This window comes from Hypomesus nipponensis, chromosome 26, assembly GCF_054491055.1.
Source record: "Hypomesus nipponensis isolate SF chromosome 26, ASM5449105v1, whole genome shotgun sequence".
In the NCBI taxonomy this organism is placed as follows: Eukaryota; Metazoa; Chordata; class Actinopteri; order Osmeriformes; family Osmeridae; genus Hypomesus; species Hypomesus nipponensis.
In genome coordinates, this window is record NC_140386.1 from 7,419,919 (window position 1) to 7,437,500 (window position 17,582).

Genomic DNA, 17,582 nt, shown 5'->3' on the forward strand with positions numbered 1-17,582 from the left:
GATTTTTCTTGACTTTAGCTGATCCGGAAAGTTCCCCCCTCCTTCTGCTGGCTTTCCCAGTCCTTTCTCCAGCGATGGATGTCCGTCATGCTGCCACTGAACTTGGGTAGACTTGTTGTCTTAAGCTTTACAACTGGTATAAAGCTCCTGCCACACCGAGCTTGTGCATCCTCTGCAACTCTGTGCTGTGACAAATTCCACTTGTCTTTCCAAAAGCTTCCTCCACCATCTTTTTCTTCACTTTTGTGGAGTAGAGCAGAGCATAGCCGAGTCTTACTGTAGGTAATTGTACTAGTTAGCTACCGTTAGCTATCCTTTGCCTAAATTATGTCTAAGCTGTGCAACGGAACCAAAGGCAATCAGAATCAGAATTCGTTTTTATTGCCATGTAAGTTTACACAAACATGGAATTTACTGGCAGGAAGGTGCATACTATAAACATACGGATCTTCATTAAAAAAAAGTAGAATGTATAAATAAATTAAAAAGCCTAATAGCCTACTAAAGAGGTAAACAATATGTAAGATATCAAATAGATATAAATATAAAATTAAGCACAGAGCAAAGCCAAGGCTGCATGTGCCTAAACTGTAGTGGCGTTTGTGACTGTGGCTAGCTAGTGAGCTACTGTTATCTTCACTCATAGCCGCAGAGCCGAACCGTCGAGCCGAGCGGAGCTGACCTTGAGCCGAGCCGCGCCGCTACATGACTGTGACCGTGGCTGTTCCTAGCTAGTCAGCTACTGTTACCTTCACATTTAGCACCACTGACGAGCTGCACTGTGCAATGCCGAGCGAAGCTGCTATTTGTAACCATGACTAGCAGGGCAGGGCACTCTCTACCTTCATTTGTTTTCGGCAAGGTCGTGCCAAGCAGCCGAGCCGAGCCGAGCCGTGTCGAGCCCAGCCGCTCTGTGACAGTGACTGGGGCAAGCTAGTTAGCCACTGTTATCTTTTGCCTAAATTATGCCTAAACCGTGCAACAGAACCAAATGTAATCAGAATCAGAATTTGAGTTAACACAAACACGGAATTTACTTTTGCAGGAAGGTGCATACAATAAACATATACAGATCGCATTTTATTTATACACTCTACTTTTTAAATGAAGTCTAATACTAAAGAGCTAAACAATATATAAGATATAAAATAGATTCATAAATCAAGTGCCCCCAATTAAAGTAGAATGGAGTATAGCCAATCCTTTGGTGCCTAAACCATAGTGATGTTTGTGACTGTGGCTAGCTAGTCAGCTATCCTTATCTTCACCTTTAGCCGCCAAGCCGCACTGTGACTGTGTAGCCAGTTAGCTACCATTATTTTCACTTTTACTAATGCTCTGCTCTTCTCTACTGACTTTTTTTCTTCCCTGTGGATTATTACTACAGTTCCCTGCCTCCCACTTTACCCTGACCCAACCCATGGTTTGAGGGACAAGCCCACGCATTTCAGGATCTCTTCAACCCCCTCGGTTATCTTGTTCAGACCCTCTAAGTCATTGTGGGATATTTGGATATTGTCCACAAAGCTATCCTCTTCAAGGACTCTGCGCTCTTCTTTCAGATGGGTGAAGTTGGTCATTCTTGCTTTTTCCTGCATAGCTAGCTGTGCGATGCATCCAGCTGGGAAATAGGTCTCATTAGCGAAGCTAATGGCAATGACTGCTCTGGGCCCAGTAGTGGCTATTACGTAAGTATGGAGAATTATGTTGGCTATCCACAGGCAGAATTAAATTGAATCAAATTCACAGTTCGAGATGGGAACATTGCCTACACTGAAACCTTTACGGTCTTTTCCCTGTGTTCATAACCCCCCGCAACAAAGTCTGTCTGAACTCAAATCAGAAACTTAACAAAATTAAATGCAACCATGCTGTGCATTCCAGTAAGTATTGAGAGGAAAAATCTTGTTCCCAATGCAACGGATGTGTGTGTTTGAGAATTGGAAATCATTTTAGGTTGGCACAGGAGCAGCAAACACACAAACATTTCTGTGTTTGTGTAGGTCTTGTCTGGGTGCTGCTCTGGATGCTGCTCTGGATGCTGCTCTGGGTGTCAAGTGTTAAATGTCGGTGGGCACGTGTCCTTCAGGCAGCATGATCAATATACCATGCAGAGAATTCTTTTGGGGCTGTTGTGCAATCATGGCGCAAACAACAGTAAATGTAATATACGAGTAAGGAACAGGTGTGTTTTTCACAAGAATTCTCTGTTGTTGGACAGAATATGGCATGACCACGTCCTACACAGCTTGTGCCTCTGAGACCGGTGTGGGAGGGGTTATCATGGCCAGCCGGATGGTATCTTCATTGCTGTAGAACAGAGCTGTAATTTTCTGGAGCCTGGCTGCTAAGCAAAGCACCCGAGTTCAAATGCATTCAAAATGGGTGTAGCGAGAGGAGCTGACTCTCTGGTCTGGTTTCAAAAAACATTTAAAAACGGGTTCTGAGACGTTGAAGGTAGAGCGGGGATGAAGTTGCAGGGGTTTTTAATGTGTCATTTAGGAAAGGAGAGTTCACACTGAAAGAATGAATTGCATGCGACCGCATCAAATTGCATGTTTGCGTCAAAACCAACAATGTGACGTCTCTTGATTGCTTCATTTACCATTTGTCATTTGGAGAAACCAAAGGAGCTAAATACAGTCCTTCTGTGCTGTGACAAGTCAATTCTGCCATCGAAGTGTGTTCCATCAAACGGGGTAATTTCTTTTCCATTAATCAAAGCAATCAAGAGCCAGTTCAAATTTCAGTCTGCTATACTCACACTTTGCACCAGTCCGATCTCAAGGCAAGCCATTAAGTGTAACTTCACTCCAGATGTATTTTTTCTTCCATAATGATAAATCAGACCTGAGCAGTCTATGCTGGCCTATTGCCTTGGTACGATATCCTGTAAAAGTGAAGGCCCTGGGCAGGATCCCTGCATATTCACAGATAGAATAAATGCAATCATAAGAACATATTATGTTAATTTTCTTATTCTGTGATGTTCAACAACCAGCTATGTATTTACACATTACACTGAAGGTATGTCCTCTAGGAAAGTTAAACCTGTAAGGTAATTGTGTAATCTTCAGGAGTCTGGATCGTCTCATTCACCTGCCACCTGCTTCTGTCTGGGCCCCAGTCAGGTAAGAAAACAAAGCCATCATTCAGGATGGCTCTACCAACGAGTGCAGATCTATGCGTTTCTCTCACTCCAAACCATCACTTGGAGTCTGATGTGATTAGGAATGACAACACATGCTGCATTTCCAAATCCTGTAGCTTCCTAAGAGAGAGTTGTGTTGTGTGTGTGTGTGTTGTGGCTTTGACACAGGACACCTAGACAAGACCTGGGCTCTGTTTGTTAATATCCTCTTTCCTCTAAGGGTGAATGAATGGTTGGATTCCTGACTCTGGGTCTAGCGCCAGACATCTAAGCTGTAGACTGAGGGCCAGGTTCCTAGCTCCTCCAGCACCTCAACACAGACGCACGCACAGACACCCATCTGCAGGATTTTCTACCTCTTGCCACATTGGGTGTCAGAAGCTATGACTGCGTGGGAGGGGAAGTGCATACAAATCCAGCCATGGTTTAAGAGATTGTCAGGCTGCTGAATGCCAGCCACTAGTTCAACTGGTGCAGCCTCGACTGGTGCAGCACTGTGTCTGACAGGATTTGATCCTCATCAGCAACCTTACAGCACTCCAGTCGCGTGTTCCAATCACAGTACATGTGCAAGGAGAAAATGTTTATGTGATGTTGGAGTTGACACAAGCACTGGGTGTGTGAGAAAAAGATCAAATGTATGGGAGCGTGTACCATCTCTCTCACACACACATACACACAGCTACTAAAGATTGTTAGCAACCATTTTTGATGAGCTTTTTGCTAACTTCAATGCTCATTAAGGGTTCAGATTCTAGCAGTCCAACATCTTCCGTTCGACTGCAGTCTCTACAGAGGTTTTGTTGTCTTCCTAAAACCTATGCTGGGTCGATTGAGTAGCTTGAAACTCCGGTCATGATCATTGAAATGAGCACGAGTTTCATTGCGTGGTGAATCTATTTGCAGAGATACATTCGTTTTTCCAAATTCCTAAGACTAATCCCCATTCTCTGAATCAAATGTTCGGCGGCCTAAACCCATGTTGTCGAACCAAACTGTCTTTTGGCAGAACTCTAAACACATTCTCATTCACTAAACCTTTTGCCCTGTGATGAACATGTGGTTCCAAATGGTAAACACAGGCAGCACAGAGGCAACACAACTACAACACAGTTGTCATCTGTTAAACTCAAAATTGTTCACACTTGTTTCTAATGAGGGTTTGGGACAATATCAACTTTCAATGTGGTGTCCGTATACGAAAATGGTTCAACATCAACCAGCAATCTTTACGGTAAATGTTTGCCTTCCACCATACAGCCCTTTTCTCAACCCAATTGAAGAGTCAAAGATGCAGGTGATGTTAAGGTTGGCAAGAGTGGACACAATCAGTGAGTGTGAGAGAAAAAGATCCAATGTAGGGAATGTGTACAATCTCTCACACACACAGCAACCAAAACAAACAGTGTTAGCAACCATTTTTGATGAGCTTTTCGCTAACTTCAAGGTTTATTAAGGGTTCAGATTCTAGCAGTCCAACATCTTCCGTTAGACTGCAGTCTCTACAGAGGTTTTTGTGTTTTCTTCCAAGAACCTATGCTGGGTCGATTGAGTAGCGTGAAGCTCCGGTCATGATCACTAAAATGAGCAAAAGTTTTTTTGCCTGGTCAATTTGCATACATTACAGTTTTTCCGAATCGCGAAAACACTAAACGAATCAAATGTTCAGTGGCCTCATCCATGTTGTCGAACCAGACAGTCTTTTGGCAGAACTCTAAACATATTCTCATTCACTAAAACATTTTGCAATGTGATGAACATGTGCTTCCAGGCGGCAAACAGTAAACACAACTACAACACAGTTGTCATCTGTAAAACACAATGACTCAAAATTGTTCACACTTTTTTCTAATGGTGGTTTGGGACAATGTCAAATTTCAATGTGGTGTCCGTATACAAGAATGGTTCAACATCAACCAGCAATCTTTACTGTAAACTTTTGCCTTCTACCACACAACCCTTTTCTCAACCCAATTGAAGTGTTTTTCCCTGTGTGGCAGTGGAAGGTCTTTGAGCAAAACCAATATACTAGGGTAAATCTCCTACAGGCAATGGAATTGTCCTGTGATGACATAGGTGTGGAGTGTTGTCAAGACTGGATCCAGCACACCAGAGGGTTTTTACCCTTGATTTTGAGCACAGGTTAAACGGTTTCGGGGCGAGTGTTAGATTTTGCCAGAAGTCAGAGGTTTTGGAAATGTAGTTTGAAGATTTGGCTTTGTGTTTACAGTTTTGAGAAAATGAGCGACTGTTTACAGAAATGTGTTTTAACAATTGTGAAAAACTGTAAAGAACTTGCACATCTCATCTATGAAAATGTATCAAAAACTTTGTGAGGTACGCTCTATAAGCGCTTGCGCGTACACACACACACAAGCAATTCGATGTGACATGTTCAAGAATGGGTTTCTAACCACACAGTCAGCACACTTAGGTCCTGCCTCTCTTTCTCTCCGTCTATCAGACGTGTAAACAGGGATGGGTTACGTGTCTTGATTGTTGTGCTGTCAGATCGTAACTGGAAAGGGACTTTTTGTTTCGAGGAAATTACAACTTTTATTCTGAAACAGGAAGTTAAGGTCTGAACCAGGCACTAACTTTGTCTGGGCCAAGCCTGCCCTTGAAGACCTCTATCGGTTCCTGGAGAATCTGGAAAGGTCAGGAATGGAGGGAAAGGTGGCCAAGAATGGCCCAAAATGGTCTCGGAAGATCCATCCTGCCGACTCACCTCCTAGAAATGGAGCAGCTGAAGTGGCAGTGCGGACTGTAAAGAGAACCCTCCAGAACGTAGGTGGTAATGGAGTCTTCACATGGGGAGAATTCCAGACCTTTGTCTATATGGCGGACAATAAGACCAATGAGAGGCCAATGTAAGGTTTACACAGGGGTTATTTATGGGTTGTTTATTGGAGGGATATTACACCTTGTATTGCACTTTTTATGTCAAACTATGCAGTGTTTGAATGCTCTAAACAGTTGTTGTTTTCTATGACAATGACAAATAAATATATTACATTGATGCCACTGACAGATCAGTGCCATTGATACACAACTGATGTATAACTGTGCCCCGTCTCCTGAACGATTTACAATCTGAAGGTCTTGATGATGGTGGATCCGTGGTGTTTGGGATACAAAGGCGCGTAGCAACAAGACACCGTGTGAGAGTGTGTTCAACATGGCGGGGGCATCCCAAGGTGCACCGCAATGACAGACAGTGGCTGCTTTCTGGGCAAAATGGCGGTTCACGAGTCGCTAATCCAAGCACAACAGGGGCCTGTCGGCATGTGAGCACAACCCTCTCCTGACCCGGAGATGCCGTGTTTACCAGACAGGCCCCACTAACACCTCCAGCCTCAGAACACAGTCATCATGACGTAGAGTACACCCCCAGGTCGAAAGCCCATTGGCTCGTCAGTTTAACCTCGTTTTCAATGTGTTTAGAGTTGGAACGGGGATGAATATATCATGCCTATATATGTGAGATCCTTAACATGGATTATGATCAGGAGGATTTTACAGTGGGCTTTGTTTGTGTTGGGAAAGGGTTGCAAGGGTTGCTGGCAGGTCAACATGTCTACAGTCTGTCTCTGAGTTAATAGTGAATCTAACAAAATTTACATTAAATTACCTGGTTTATTTTGCATGCAGGACTATTTGCATGAGTGGTAAATTACAAAAATTAAATTTGTTTTAATAAAAAAAGTTTTTTTTTTCGTATACTTACATAAATGTACTGATTTGCTTGTAGATTCCAAGCTAAATAATAAAGCTTCATAACTACAGCTACCAACAATTAAGTGCTGTATTTACCAGTCGACTGATTTGGCCACAGTCTAGAATAAGTAATTTTGAAATCTGTCACCAGCACACAGACATCTAAATGACATTGAAACAGTATTTTTCTTATTGCCATATGACTGGGAGTGCCTATGGGTCTACTGAAGAACAATGACAGGCCAGCTGAAATGAACTCAAAGCTAAATGAGCAACTCTGACTCCGTCCAATGAATTGCATTCATGAAATGAGGATCATTTACTGCTACACAAGGTCAGCGTATCATGAAGTTAATCAATCCTCTCCTTGTTTACGACACTGACCGACTGCCGGCTTCCTCTCTCCTGTCCTTCTCTCCTCACGCCTCCCTCTCGCAGCTCTCTCTTCACTCCTCTCTCTCCTCCATCTCTTAACTGTCCCTAATATCTCATTTTAAGGAGAGGACCTTGTATCTACTTTGCTAGACTAATGCGTAATACTTACTGTACTTACCTTCCACCTCGGAGAAAGGTCTTCCAGACAGAAGTCGAGTCTGAATGCCAGGAGGGCACTGGCTCTGGACACCTCATCTGTGTCCTTCACCATCTTGTAAGACCAGACATTTGCATCTTTTCAGCTTCCTGACTCTCTGTCTAACGGGCTGAATTACCCACAGGCAGGCCACGTCCCCCACCAATCACAGACCATGATAATGATCTCCTATAATCCTCCAAACAGCCTCCACCGTTTACACAACTAATTTCAGGGATTTTTGTTTGTTTCTGCACTAAGTACTAGCTGGTTTGTGCCCTACATTTCCATACAACGCGTTGAGGTTAGGCATCAAAGCTGTAGACTATGCCTCTTCAATGCAACTCAGAGTATAACTAATAAAATAAATATAGGTTAGACCTACCTAAGTTTCCCTACTTTGTTCATCAAATGCGGTTTGCTGTTAATCGTTTGTACTATATATGTCTTAGTACCATATAAATACGTAGCAGATAAAGTCGGCTGCACAATTAGTTTAATGAACCATTGGGACTTTTTTGAAAACAGCTCCGCCATGCGTACAAGCACCGCTCTTACGATTTTGACTTCCTGGTCGAAAAGACACCAGCAGGCGCGCTCGGGCACACAGGGTGCCTTTGCATCAGATTCGGTGGGATCAGAGCTGCAAAAGTCCGCGCTCTCCGACCTCCCTCGGCTCGCCCTTCTGACAGAACTTTTCAAGACAACTGACACGTCCTAAACAAGGCCAGTGGACGGACAAATCAAATCCAAAAGGACGCCCATAACAAATGTTGTCAAAGTAAAATAAAAGGTAAGCCTATTACATTCATATAGTCTTTACATTCATAGACCTATCCGAGAACATGACTAAACACTTGATGACGGTGCATTGATTCGTGAAAACGTTGAGTGTTCATTTAAAAGTCAGCAGTAGGCTAACTGTGGAATTTTTCTATTCATCAAGACCGATGCAAAGAATTTACCATTAAATTCACGGGAAGCCTGGCTCTATGAGCGAGCAGAGGCAGTGACTGTCGCCAGACAGGTAGCGTAATGTAGTGAAAGTTGGCACATGCCCTTTGCTCCAGTAGTGCGTCTGCCGGACCTGGGACAAGATTTAGGATACTCGGCGATGGTAGGCAAGCTGTCTGGCTCAAGATCCACCAACTTTATTAGATATAGCCTAATATGCAATAGAGAAACACTGTTACCCAGAGAAGGAAATCACACCCAGACCCACCGAAAGTTATGACAAATTATACGATGAGTAATTAACTATCAAGTGCCCTTTTTGTCTGTACGTGATAAGCATTGGTCAACTCTTTCTCAACTGACCGAGGCATATGCTAGAATAAACCGGCATTGTCAGCGTTGACCAATCTGTATCGTGTATAAGAGACCGTAGCCTGGGAAATATGACACGGAATACTTCCACAGTCTCAGTACTGTGTTGAGTTGCTGAATGTGTCTGTCCAAGTTAACCCTCAGTCAAAATGTTGTTTCAGACTACTCTCATTTTCAGACAGCGCATCTTTGGCATGGCTGTCATGCTTTCGTTCGCCCTTTTCATCCGCAGATTGTTTATTTGGGAATAACTGAAAGAGCGGCGTTCTCCCCACCGAACGGAATATTCCCAGCTCTATTCTGTCCCTGTATTATTTCAATCACTTCATTTGTTGTTTGTTGGTCAAGGCTGAGCATGGGCGAATCGTGTGATATTTGATTGTTTTTCTGAGTCATTTCAAAGAGATGGAAAGCAGTTGTCAGGTCACAAGTATTTGCACCCTGCTTGCACAGAGATTGGGTTGATAGTTCAAATAAAAAAAATAAAACAAAACTTTGATAGAGCCAGAGAGCTTGACGAGGGGGAGTTTGCCGGTTAAATCGCAACGAAGTTGGTGTTAGCAGTTTTAGCATAGGATTGAAGCTTTCTACCGAGGCTTTATATTGAGTCAGTCATATGGGATTTATTAGTGTGACCGTTTTTACTGGACGCTCCCTGGCAGCACGAAATAAGAGCAAGGCAGTACAGTCATCTTAAATCTTCCCTCAGCCTCCCGAATGACGCTAGATACAGTTGCTGCTGCTGGTGTTTAAATATTTCTGGTCCACTCCAGACTTTCAGATCAGAACTTTGGACGACCCTTACATTCCTACTGGTCATTCCCCGTCCAAGACCCCCCCCCCCCCCCTCTGTCTGTTAGTAAACACCATATCCTCTTCCATAAAAAATCCCTCTAACCACGTTCTTAGCAAATTGTATGCTTTGTGGTTACATGTATTTATATTTTTATGTAGCCACACTGGAATGCACAATACCAACATAGTGTTTTGGGCAATAAGGGATTGTTGGCCAAAATGACTAACATCATTTTCACAACTAATACATTATAGAGTGATTTTTAACAACATATGGAAGAGGATCAATTTTGAAATATTGCTTGTCATTCAACCCCATGTGTTGTCTGGGTTACTGTGCAGTACTCAGAAAGCAAGGGACAGCCCATAAAGTTCCTAAGCAGCCATGTTTATAGCACTGAGCCAAGTGTTGGGGGGGCCTGATTATCATGGCTTTGTTTGAATGAAACAAGATTAGAAAAGGGTTTTAATGAAAAGCGTTTGATATTTAACTGCCGGTCTAACAACCTTACAATGAAATGAGAGACCAACAAGGAGAAGGGCCGTTTGGCTAAGCAGGAAATGACTGGGAGAAGCCTGGAGGGAGAGGGAGGGGCGGGGGGGAGTGGAGGGAGGGGATGAGGGGGAGAAGGGAGGGAGGGCGAAGGGGGGTGGGCAGAGGAGAATGAAGGGGGGGCTAATACAGTTTCTCCACGCTCGAGTAAAGGAACAACACAAAGACCCCTCAGTGTTGGCGGTGCTGTCACTGTACCTGGCCCCGCCAACTGCCCCTCCCATCTGCCCCGCCCACTGCCCCGCCCACTGCCTCTCCCATCTGCAACCCCCTCAGTCCAGCCCAGAGTGCATGCTCACTTAAAGCATTCATTTAGCAGATGCTTTTATTCAAAGTGACTTACAGGGATGAGGGGGGATTTGAACCTGCAACCTCTTGATCTGCAATCTGATCTCTAAGCGTGGAGCTATACCCTCCCAGTCATAAGACCTGATGCCATTATTGTGTTGGCTTTCATGTTTAGTATAAAACGTGACAAAAATCCCTTTAGCAGACTTTCAATCACAGTGTCATGCTTTGTTAACTTGATGTTGAGGGGGGTCACAACATGAGATGATGTCTGATTAGGGTGTGTTAGTTAACTTCCTCCTGAAAAAGATTTCCTCTGAATGTTGTCAACGACAGGTGAACCCTAATACACGTAGAGAGGACTTGAGGTCTAGAGATTGAAAAGAAGTCTTGTGTGGTTCACTCAGACTGTACCGTGAAGTTACACATGCGCTCGCTGACCCTGAACGCACACACACACTGACACAGGGATGCGCACACACACGAAACCACACCCACACGCAAACACACACACACACACAGACACCAGCAGCACCACCTCATCTCTCCTTCAGACGCTCTCTCTTTAGAGAGTTTGGATTTCTTCTCTGTTCGTGAGGCGACCGGCTCCCTCACCCTCGTCGCCAAACCGTTTTCCATCTGCTTCCGATTACCTTTGGCTGCAGTTGGTTAGCAGCCAGCCATCTGGACCTGTGTACCGTCTCCGCACTCTGCTTCTACCTAGACACCACCACAGGGAGGGGTGATGAAGGGGGAGAGGGAGAGAAAGAGAGAGAGGCGTGGAGGACTGGTAGTAGAGATTAGAGTGCTTTATAAAATTCAAAAGCTGGATTGATAGGTTGATATGCGTCAATCTCCCTTCTATGAATGTGTCCCTGTGTCTTAAAAGACAGGAACATCGTGGGTGTGGGATTTTGATTGACGTGGGATCTGTCTGGTCTGGCTTTTGATGAATGCCCTTTCTGCTTGCCTGTAAGGTGGTAGGTCATGTGAGTTCCAGAGCCAACCAGCTAGCCAGTCAGCAAACTAGTCTGCCAGTCAGCCGGCCAGCCATCCCGTCAGTGTAGAAGTGGAAGCAACCCACTTCATCTCTGATTGGTTCCCCCTCCCACTCCCCACAACCACTCACATAACACCCTCTTCCAGCTCCCCCGGGCCTAAACACAGCATTTGAGAAGATCAATGCCTTCCTCTTTGCTTGAACTCCTTTCCGCTGGGCAGAGCCGAGGACTAAAGAGAGAGAGAGACAGAGAAAGACAGAGAGAGAGAGAAGAGACAGGGGAGGGGGGCCCAGATTCAGGCTTGCTCTCTCTGGTAGCCAGGTTGTAAGTCACTGTTTGTCTCTGACAGGAGTCTTGATTGATCGGCTAAAGCCACTGCAGGCAGCCGGTCACGGGGAACTGAGTCCAGAGCAGAGGAGTCGTCAGAGGGAGGCTTGGGTCAGGGGTCTCTCTCTATCTCTCTCTCTCTCTCTCTCTCTCTCTCTCTCTCTCTCTCTCTCTCTCTCTCTCTCTCTGTCTCTCTCTCTCTCTCTCTCTCTCTCTCTCTCTCTAGCTCTCTCTAGCTCTCTCTAGCTCTCTCTCTCTTTTTCTCTACCTTTCTCTCTCTCTCTGCCACTCCCTCCTCCTCTCTCCATCCCAACACTTAACTGTTTCTCCTCAACAGGGACGCCCGGAGGACCGTAAACGCTGCTCAACTCCTAGGAAGTCTTCCCTTCCGAGTCTCCCTGAGAATCACCAGACCACAGAGAGACACCGAGAAAGACAGCCCCAGGGAGAAAAAGAAAGAGCACGAGAGAGAGAGAGAGACAGCGAGACAAAGAGAGACAGAGAGACAGAGAGAGACAGTGTTGAGCGCTCTCTAGTATCTGCCTCCGAGAGACACTGTTAGCGGCTGCAGCCATGGTCCGTGGTGAGATGGCTGTGTCCCTCTGGTGAGCGAGGGGACCGGAAGGGCTGGAGACATGGTGGGACAGAGGCCTGGGGACCGCACTGAAGCTTGTTACTGGAGTCACCATGGAAACGGTATGGAGGACCCTGGCCTGCATCGTCACCATCGCCATGGTTGCCACCGAAGTTGTGGAGAATGAGCCCGCGGGGGAATTCACTCAGTCTCAAGGTGAGGGGTCAAGTTGAAGCACTTCCTCCTGAAGGTCTGATCTAACTCCTGACACTTCATGGATGTCTCCTCTCCACTCCTGCATTCTCTCCTAGACTCGATTCCTTCTCTCCATAAATCACATCACAACACCGCACCCCCCCTCCCTCACCTCTGGCAGACACGCACACACACACACACACACACACACACACACACACACACACACACACACACACACAAGTACCACACATAGAGTAAACCGGATGCCCCTAGGGCTCCGACATAAATACCCTGAGTGTCCGTGACTTGCCATTCAGAACAAAGCAGGGATTGTGTATTTCCTATGCTTAACCTCTGAACCCTCCCAGTCATCTGTTTCCAATAGGCCTCCGCTCTGCTTTCTTCGAGTCACCGCCTGCCTTGACATGTATCTGGGGGGCACTTGTCCACTCTCCCCCAGACTCGTAGGGAAACCAACAGAAGCGACCGCGTAAACTCGGCCTCGCCGCGACATCTTTCGTCGCCGGGCGTCTGGCGAGGAAATCCCGTCGCGCGGGCGCCCATTCTCAACGCCGCCGACGCGCGAGTGCACCGAAAACATCGCGCATGGTAGCACAGTGGTGATGCAAGAAGCGTAGACTTTCACTGAAACCAACTGGACCTACACAAAGTTCTGCTCAGAGAGCCAGCCAGCCAGTCAGGACCAGGGTGTGTCATGTCTGCAGCAGACCAGCACTCTGCTGGATGTCGTCCCACCAGTCACGTCTCCTGCTACAGACTTGACTCCCTGCCAGGCTAGGCCTGTTATCTCACACTGAATGGTAACCCCTTTAAGTCATTTTAGATTAAACCTAGAACTAAAAACAGCAAATGAAATAATAGGAAAATTGCTGAGGGCATGATATTTTTTCGGTGCTGCTACACTTGACAGGCTGGGTTGTGTATTTGGCCAGCATATGTGTGTTTATTTAAAATAAGGAGAGAACAAATATGTAGACATGCCAAAGTAGGAGAACATTCGGAGCTGTTTCTCTCCCGCTTAAAATGACCCAATAATGAGGTAAGCCAGGGGCTCTCACACGCGTAGCTATAACTCAACTGTGCCTGTCCTTCTGTGTGTGACAGACAGATAGTCAGGCAGACATGCTGATGGCAGACAGGTAGGTGGGCTGACAGACTGTCAGACAGACAGACAGGCAGGTGGGCTGACAGACAGACTGTCAGACAGACAGACAGACAGACAGACAGACAGACAGACAGACAGACAGACAGACAGACTGTCAGTCAGACAGACAGACAGACAGACAGACAGACAGACAGACAGACAGACAGACAGACAGACAGGCAGACAGACAGACAGGCAGACAGACAAACTGTCAGACAGACAGACAGACAGACAGACAGACAGACAGTCAGACAGACAGACAGACAGACAGACAGACAGACAGACAGACAGACAGACAGACAGACAGACAGTCAGACAGACAGACGAGGAGAGGTTTGAGAAGCGCTGACAGGGTTCTGTGGAGATGCAGGAACTCCACCCAGGGAGATGGACTCAGGGTGAGCCAGTCATGGATGATAGACGCCCCCCCCCCTCCTCCCTCACCCTCTTCACACCCCTGACTGAGCGCTGCCCAGACTGACGACAGCTGGGGAACATCTGGGGCAGACAGAATAGGAACAAGGTGGGATCGGGAGAGAGAGGGATGGATGGATGGAAAGAGAGAGAGAGAGAGAGAGGGGTGAGTAGAATTGTGATAGAGGGAGGGACGGCTGAGAAGGATAGAGGGGAGGGAGAGAGGGATGGAGGGAGAGTGGGAGCGAGAGTGGGAGGGAGAGTGGGAGGGAGAGGGAAAAAGGCAGTCTCTCTCTGGGAACGCTACAATAAAAAGGTCCACTGTTCACATTAAGCCTCGCTTTAACCTAATTAAAGGCTCCTTTCTTCTCTAAGTTAAAATAGAGCGGACCCCGGGCAGTGCTTACTGCCGGTTTATTATATAAAAGGTGAATGCTCCTTCCAAGGGCTTTCTAGGGTTTTACGGGCCTCCCTCCCTTAGTGGGTTGGTTTATTGGACATTAACGACAGTTCCTTCCTCTTGCTGATGAGATAAGAGATCAAAAGATTCCCAGGGACGGCTTTTCCACTGGAAGGGATCGTTTGTTTTCTTGGGCTACCAGGGGTTGCTGTGTGATGATGATGATGATGACGATGTTGACGACCCACGGATGGGTGGGGTGAGCCTTGGTTCTGGGCGGGGTCAGGGGGTGTGGCGTCTACGCGGCCTGTGAGAGCGTCGACCGTGCCCTCTGGCTGTGGCGCGCTCATTAATTGTTCTGGCTCATAAGGTGGTCCTGATTGGACTGATTACTGCAGAGGTACAGAGGAGGGGGGGGGCTGGGGCTGGGGTCCGACGAACAGCCGCACAGCTGTGGCTTTCAGGCCGGAGGAGAGACGCAAGCGGGGGGTCGAGGCCGGAGGAAGAGAGAAGGCTAGAGGGAGGTTAGGGAGGCTGGGGGGGGGGGGGGGGCAGATTAATACTGTTTCTTTTTTCTATCTCCCCAATCCGACATGGATCTCCCAGAATCCCTCTGTAGCGTACCCTCACAAAACACCACACTCCTTATGTGGAGCCGTATTGTAGTATGAAGTGGGTTCTGTGGGTGTGTGTGTGTGTATGTGGGGGGGGGGGTTGGTAGTAATGGTGCCTGGTGTTTATTCAAGCTGGTCAAACCAGGTATGAGACGCCCGTCATGGACCCAGTGACTCTGTTGATCCCCTGCCTGTTCACCCTCCACAAGGAGGCTTGTTTCTCCACATTTAAGGCCACAGACGCCTGCTGAAAACCGGGGCCGCTTGCTTCTGACCTCTCCCTTGTGAACCCACTCTTCAGAGCTCCGTGTTTGGACAGTAAATCTCTCGGGTCCACAGCCAAAGAGACAGGAAGTGTACGGTTTCGGGGTTGCCTTGGAGACGGCTTTTTTTGTTGCCTCGCGGATAGGGATAGCGTGGACCGAGAGGGGGAGTCCTTGGGGATCAGTTTGTACTGCCTGTGCCAGGCAGACAAACATGAATTCACAAACTCAAGTACTGCTTCACTGAACTGACTTTGACCACGAGCTTGACCCCCTCATTTTGACCTGAGGCCTTTTTTTTCTGCGTGTCTGCGTGTGTTTGCATGTGTGTGTGTGTCTGCATGTGTGTGTGTCTGTGTGTGTATGTCTCTTTCTCCCCAGCTGAGTTTCTGTCCGGCCTGGGTCAGTATGAGATCGCCGTCCCGGTGCGGGTGGGGCCCCAGGGGGAGCCCTTGGAGGGGCCGGAGGAGGACGGCCCCCCCCAGGCCCGGAGGCGTCGGCGCAGCGCCGATGGAGCTGGGAGCCAGGGCTCCTCCCCCCAGCTCTTCTACCAGCTGTCCACGCCACGCAGCGACTTCCTGCTCAACCTGACCCTCCGGGACAACCTGCTGTCCAGGCAGTTCCGCGTGGAGTACTGGAGGAGGGGCCAGGTGGCCTGGAGCCACGCCTACTCGCCCAACTGCCACTACGTGGGACACCTCCAGGACAGGCCCCACTCCAGCCAGGTGGCTCTCAGTAACTGCAACGGCCTGGTAAGCACCGCTCGGCCCAGGCGCTCGTGGGGGGGGCGGGGGGCTTCTGTCTGACGGAGGTGAACAGGTTCACTGCCCCCCTTCTGGGTGGGAGGGGGGGGGGATTAGTTTCTCTTTAGGTTTCTCAAAATACAATTCAAAATACAGTTTGATGTATTCAAACAACGAAACCCCGTCACGCAAACGACCCTAAACTACTGCACGGTCACACACTCGCAACACGACACATCCAAAGGGTTTGCACACCCTTCCGAGTGTGAAATTCTGATTGGGTGTGCTCTTGAAGAGGAGGGGGGGGGAGGGGCACCTGTCTGTCCTAACCAAGACGCCCTGCAAGCGGCATTAACACACCTGCATAAACAAGGGGATTACCAAGACCCTTCCTACCGCCGGTCACTTCCTGTTTAGGTCAGAGGTCACGGAGCCATCACAGCTGGGCGGGGGGGGGGGGGGTTCAGCTTCTCTTCTGCTGAGTCGGGTGTTCACAGCAGTCTCCCCTAAAGCAAAGCAGCAAAACAGACGTGCTGATCTCCCCGCGATGAGAGCGTTCGACACCTGCGCGGCTTCGGTATCCTTTTAATACGCGATACGTTCAACATGATCATCGAGAGGGTGCGGGTTCGGGTTTGTTCTCCGAGCGCTAATAAGCTTTGGCGCGTAATTACTGGTGGTCAGGCTAGCATGAGTGAACCCAGCAGGGAGTCCACTGTGTCCGCACAGCAGCACTAAACACATTACGGGATTACGGGAGTTCAGACGGCATTCCGTGGAGAGACGGCAGCCAGGGGAAACCCTTAGGCCGGCCCCAGAGACTCCAGACAGGAGATCTAATCAGAGGTGTGTGGATGTGAGTGCGTGCGTGCGGGTGTGCATCCCTGGCGCCCCTGTGTGGATACGACCCACACTACTGACTAGAAGGGCGAAAGGAGAGACGTATGTGTACGAGACGTGGAGACTGAGTTTGTTTGAGTTGGTGTTTCTGGAGTGTGTGATCGGATTTACCATCCCAGAGATAGTTACAATGGTGAGTGGGGTATTGGTGAGGTATGAGTGGGGTATTAGTGGGATGTTGGTTGGTTTGGTGGAGGGGTGTTGGCCCAGATGTGCCGTTTACCCCTCCCTCCATCCCTTCCTCCCCCCTCCTTCCCTCCCTCCCTCCCACAGCAGGGAGTGATTGTTTCGGGCGGCGAGGAGTACCTCATCGAGCCCCTGGCTCCCGCATCAAACCACAGCAGGGTGAAGAGGGCGGAGGGGCACCCTCACGTGATCTACAAGAGGTCGTCGCTGCGGCACCAGTACATGGACCAGTCCTGCGGGGTCATCGGTAGGCTCACCCGCCCCGCCACTTTCTTCACAGATTCACCTAGTAATCACGGACCTCCCCAGCCGTCTTTAGCAGCTGCTCTTTCCAATCAGTCACGATGGGGGATGGGGGGGTTGGGGGGGGTGGGGGGGGGGGAGCTCAGTGGTGGA

At 48.0% G+C, this 17,582-nt stretch overlaps 1 protein-coding gene across 1 annotated transcript in view; it reads left to right on the top strand.

Moving 5' to 3' along the window:
• The first annotated feature begins 8,053 nt into the window (after nucleotides 1-8,053).
• Nucleotides 8,054-17,582, top strand: part of adamts10 (ADAM metallopeptidase with thrombospondin type 1 motif, 10) — a 32,752-nt gene continuing 23,223 nt past the window's right edge. The window contains exons 1-4 of the mRNA XM_084693084.1: nucleotides 8,054-8,232; nucleotides 12,067-12,519; nucleotides 15,739-16,109; nucleotides 17,274-17,433. Coding sequence (XP_084549210.1) covers nucleotides 12,417-12,519; nucleotides 15,739-16,109; nucleotides 17,274-17,433 — 634 coding nt within the window. The 5' untranslated portion in view covers nucleotides 8,054-8,232; nucleotides 12,067-12,416. The remainder of the gene's footprint in view (nucleotides 8,233-12,066; nucleotides 12,520-15,738; nucleotides 16,110-17,273; nucleotides 17,434-17,582) is intronic.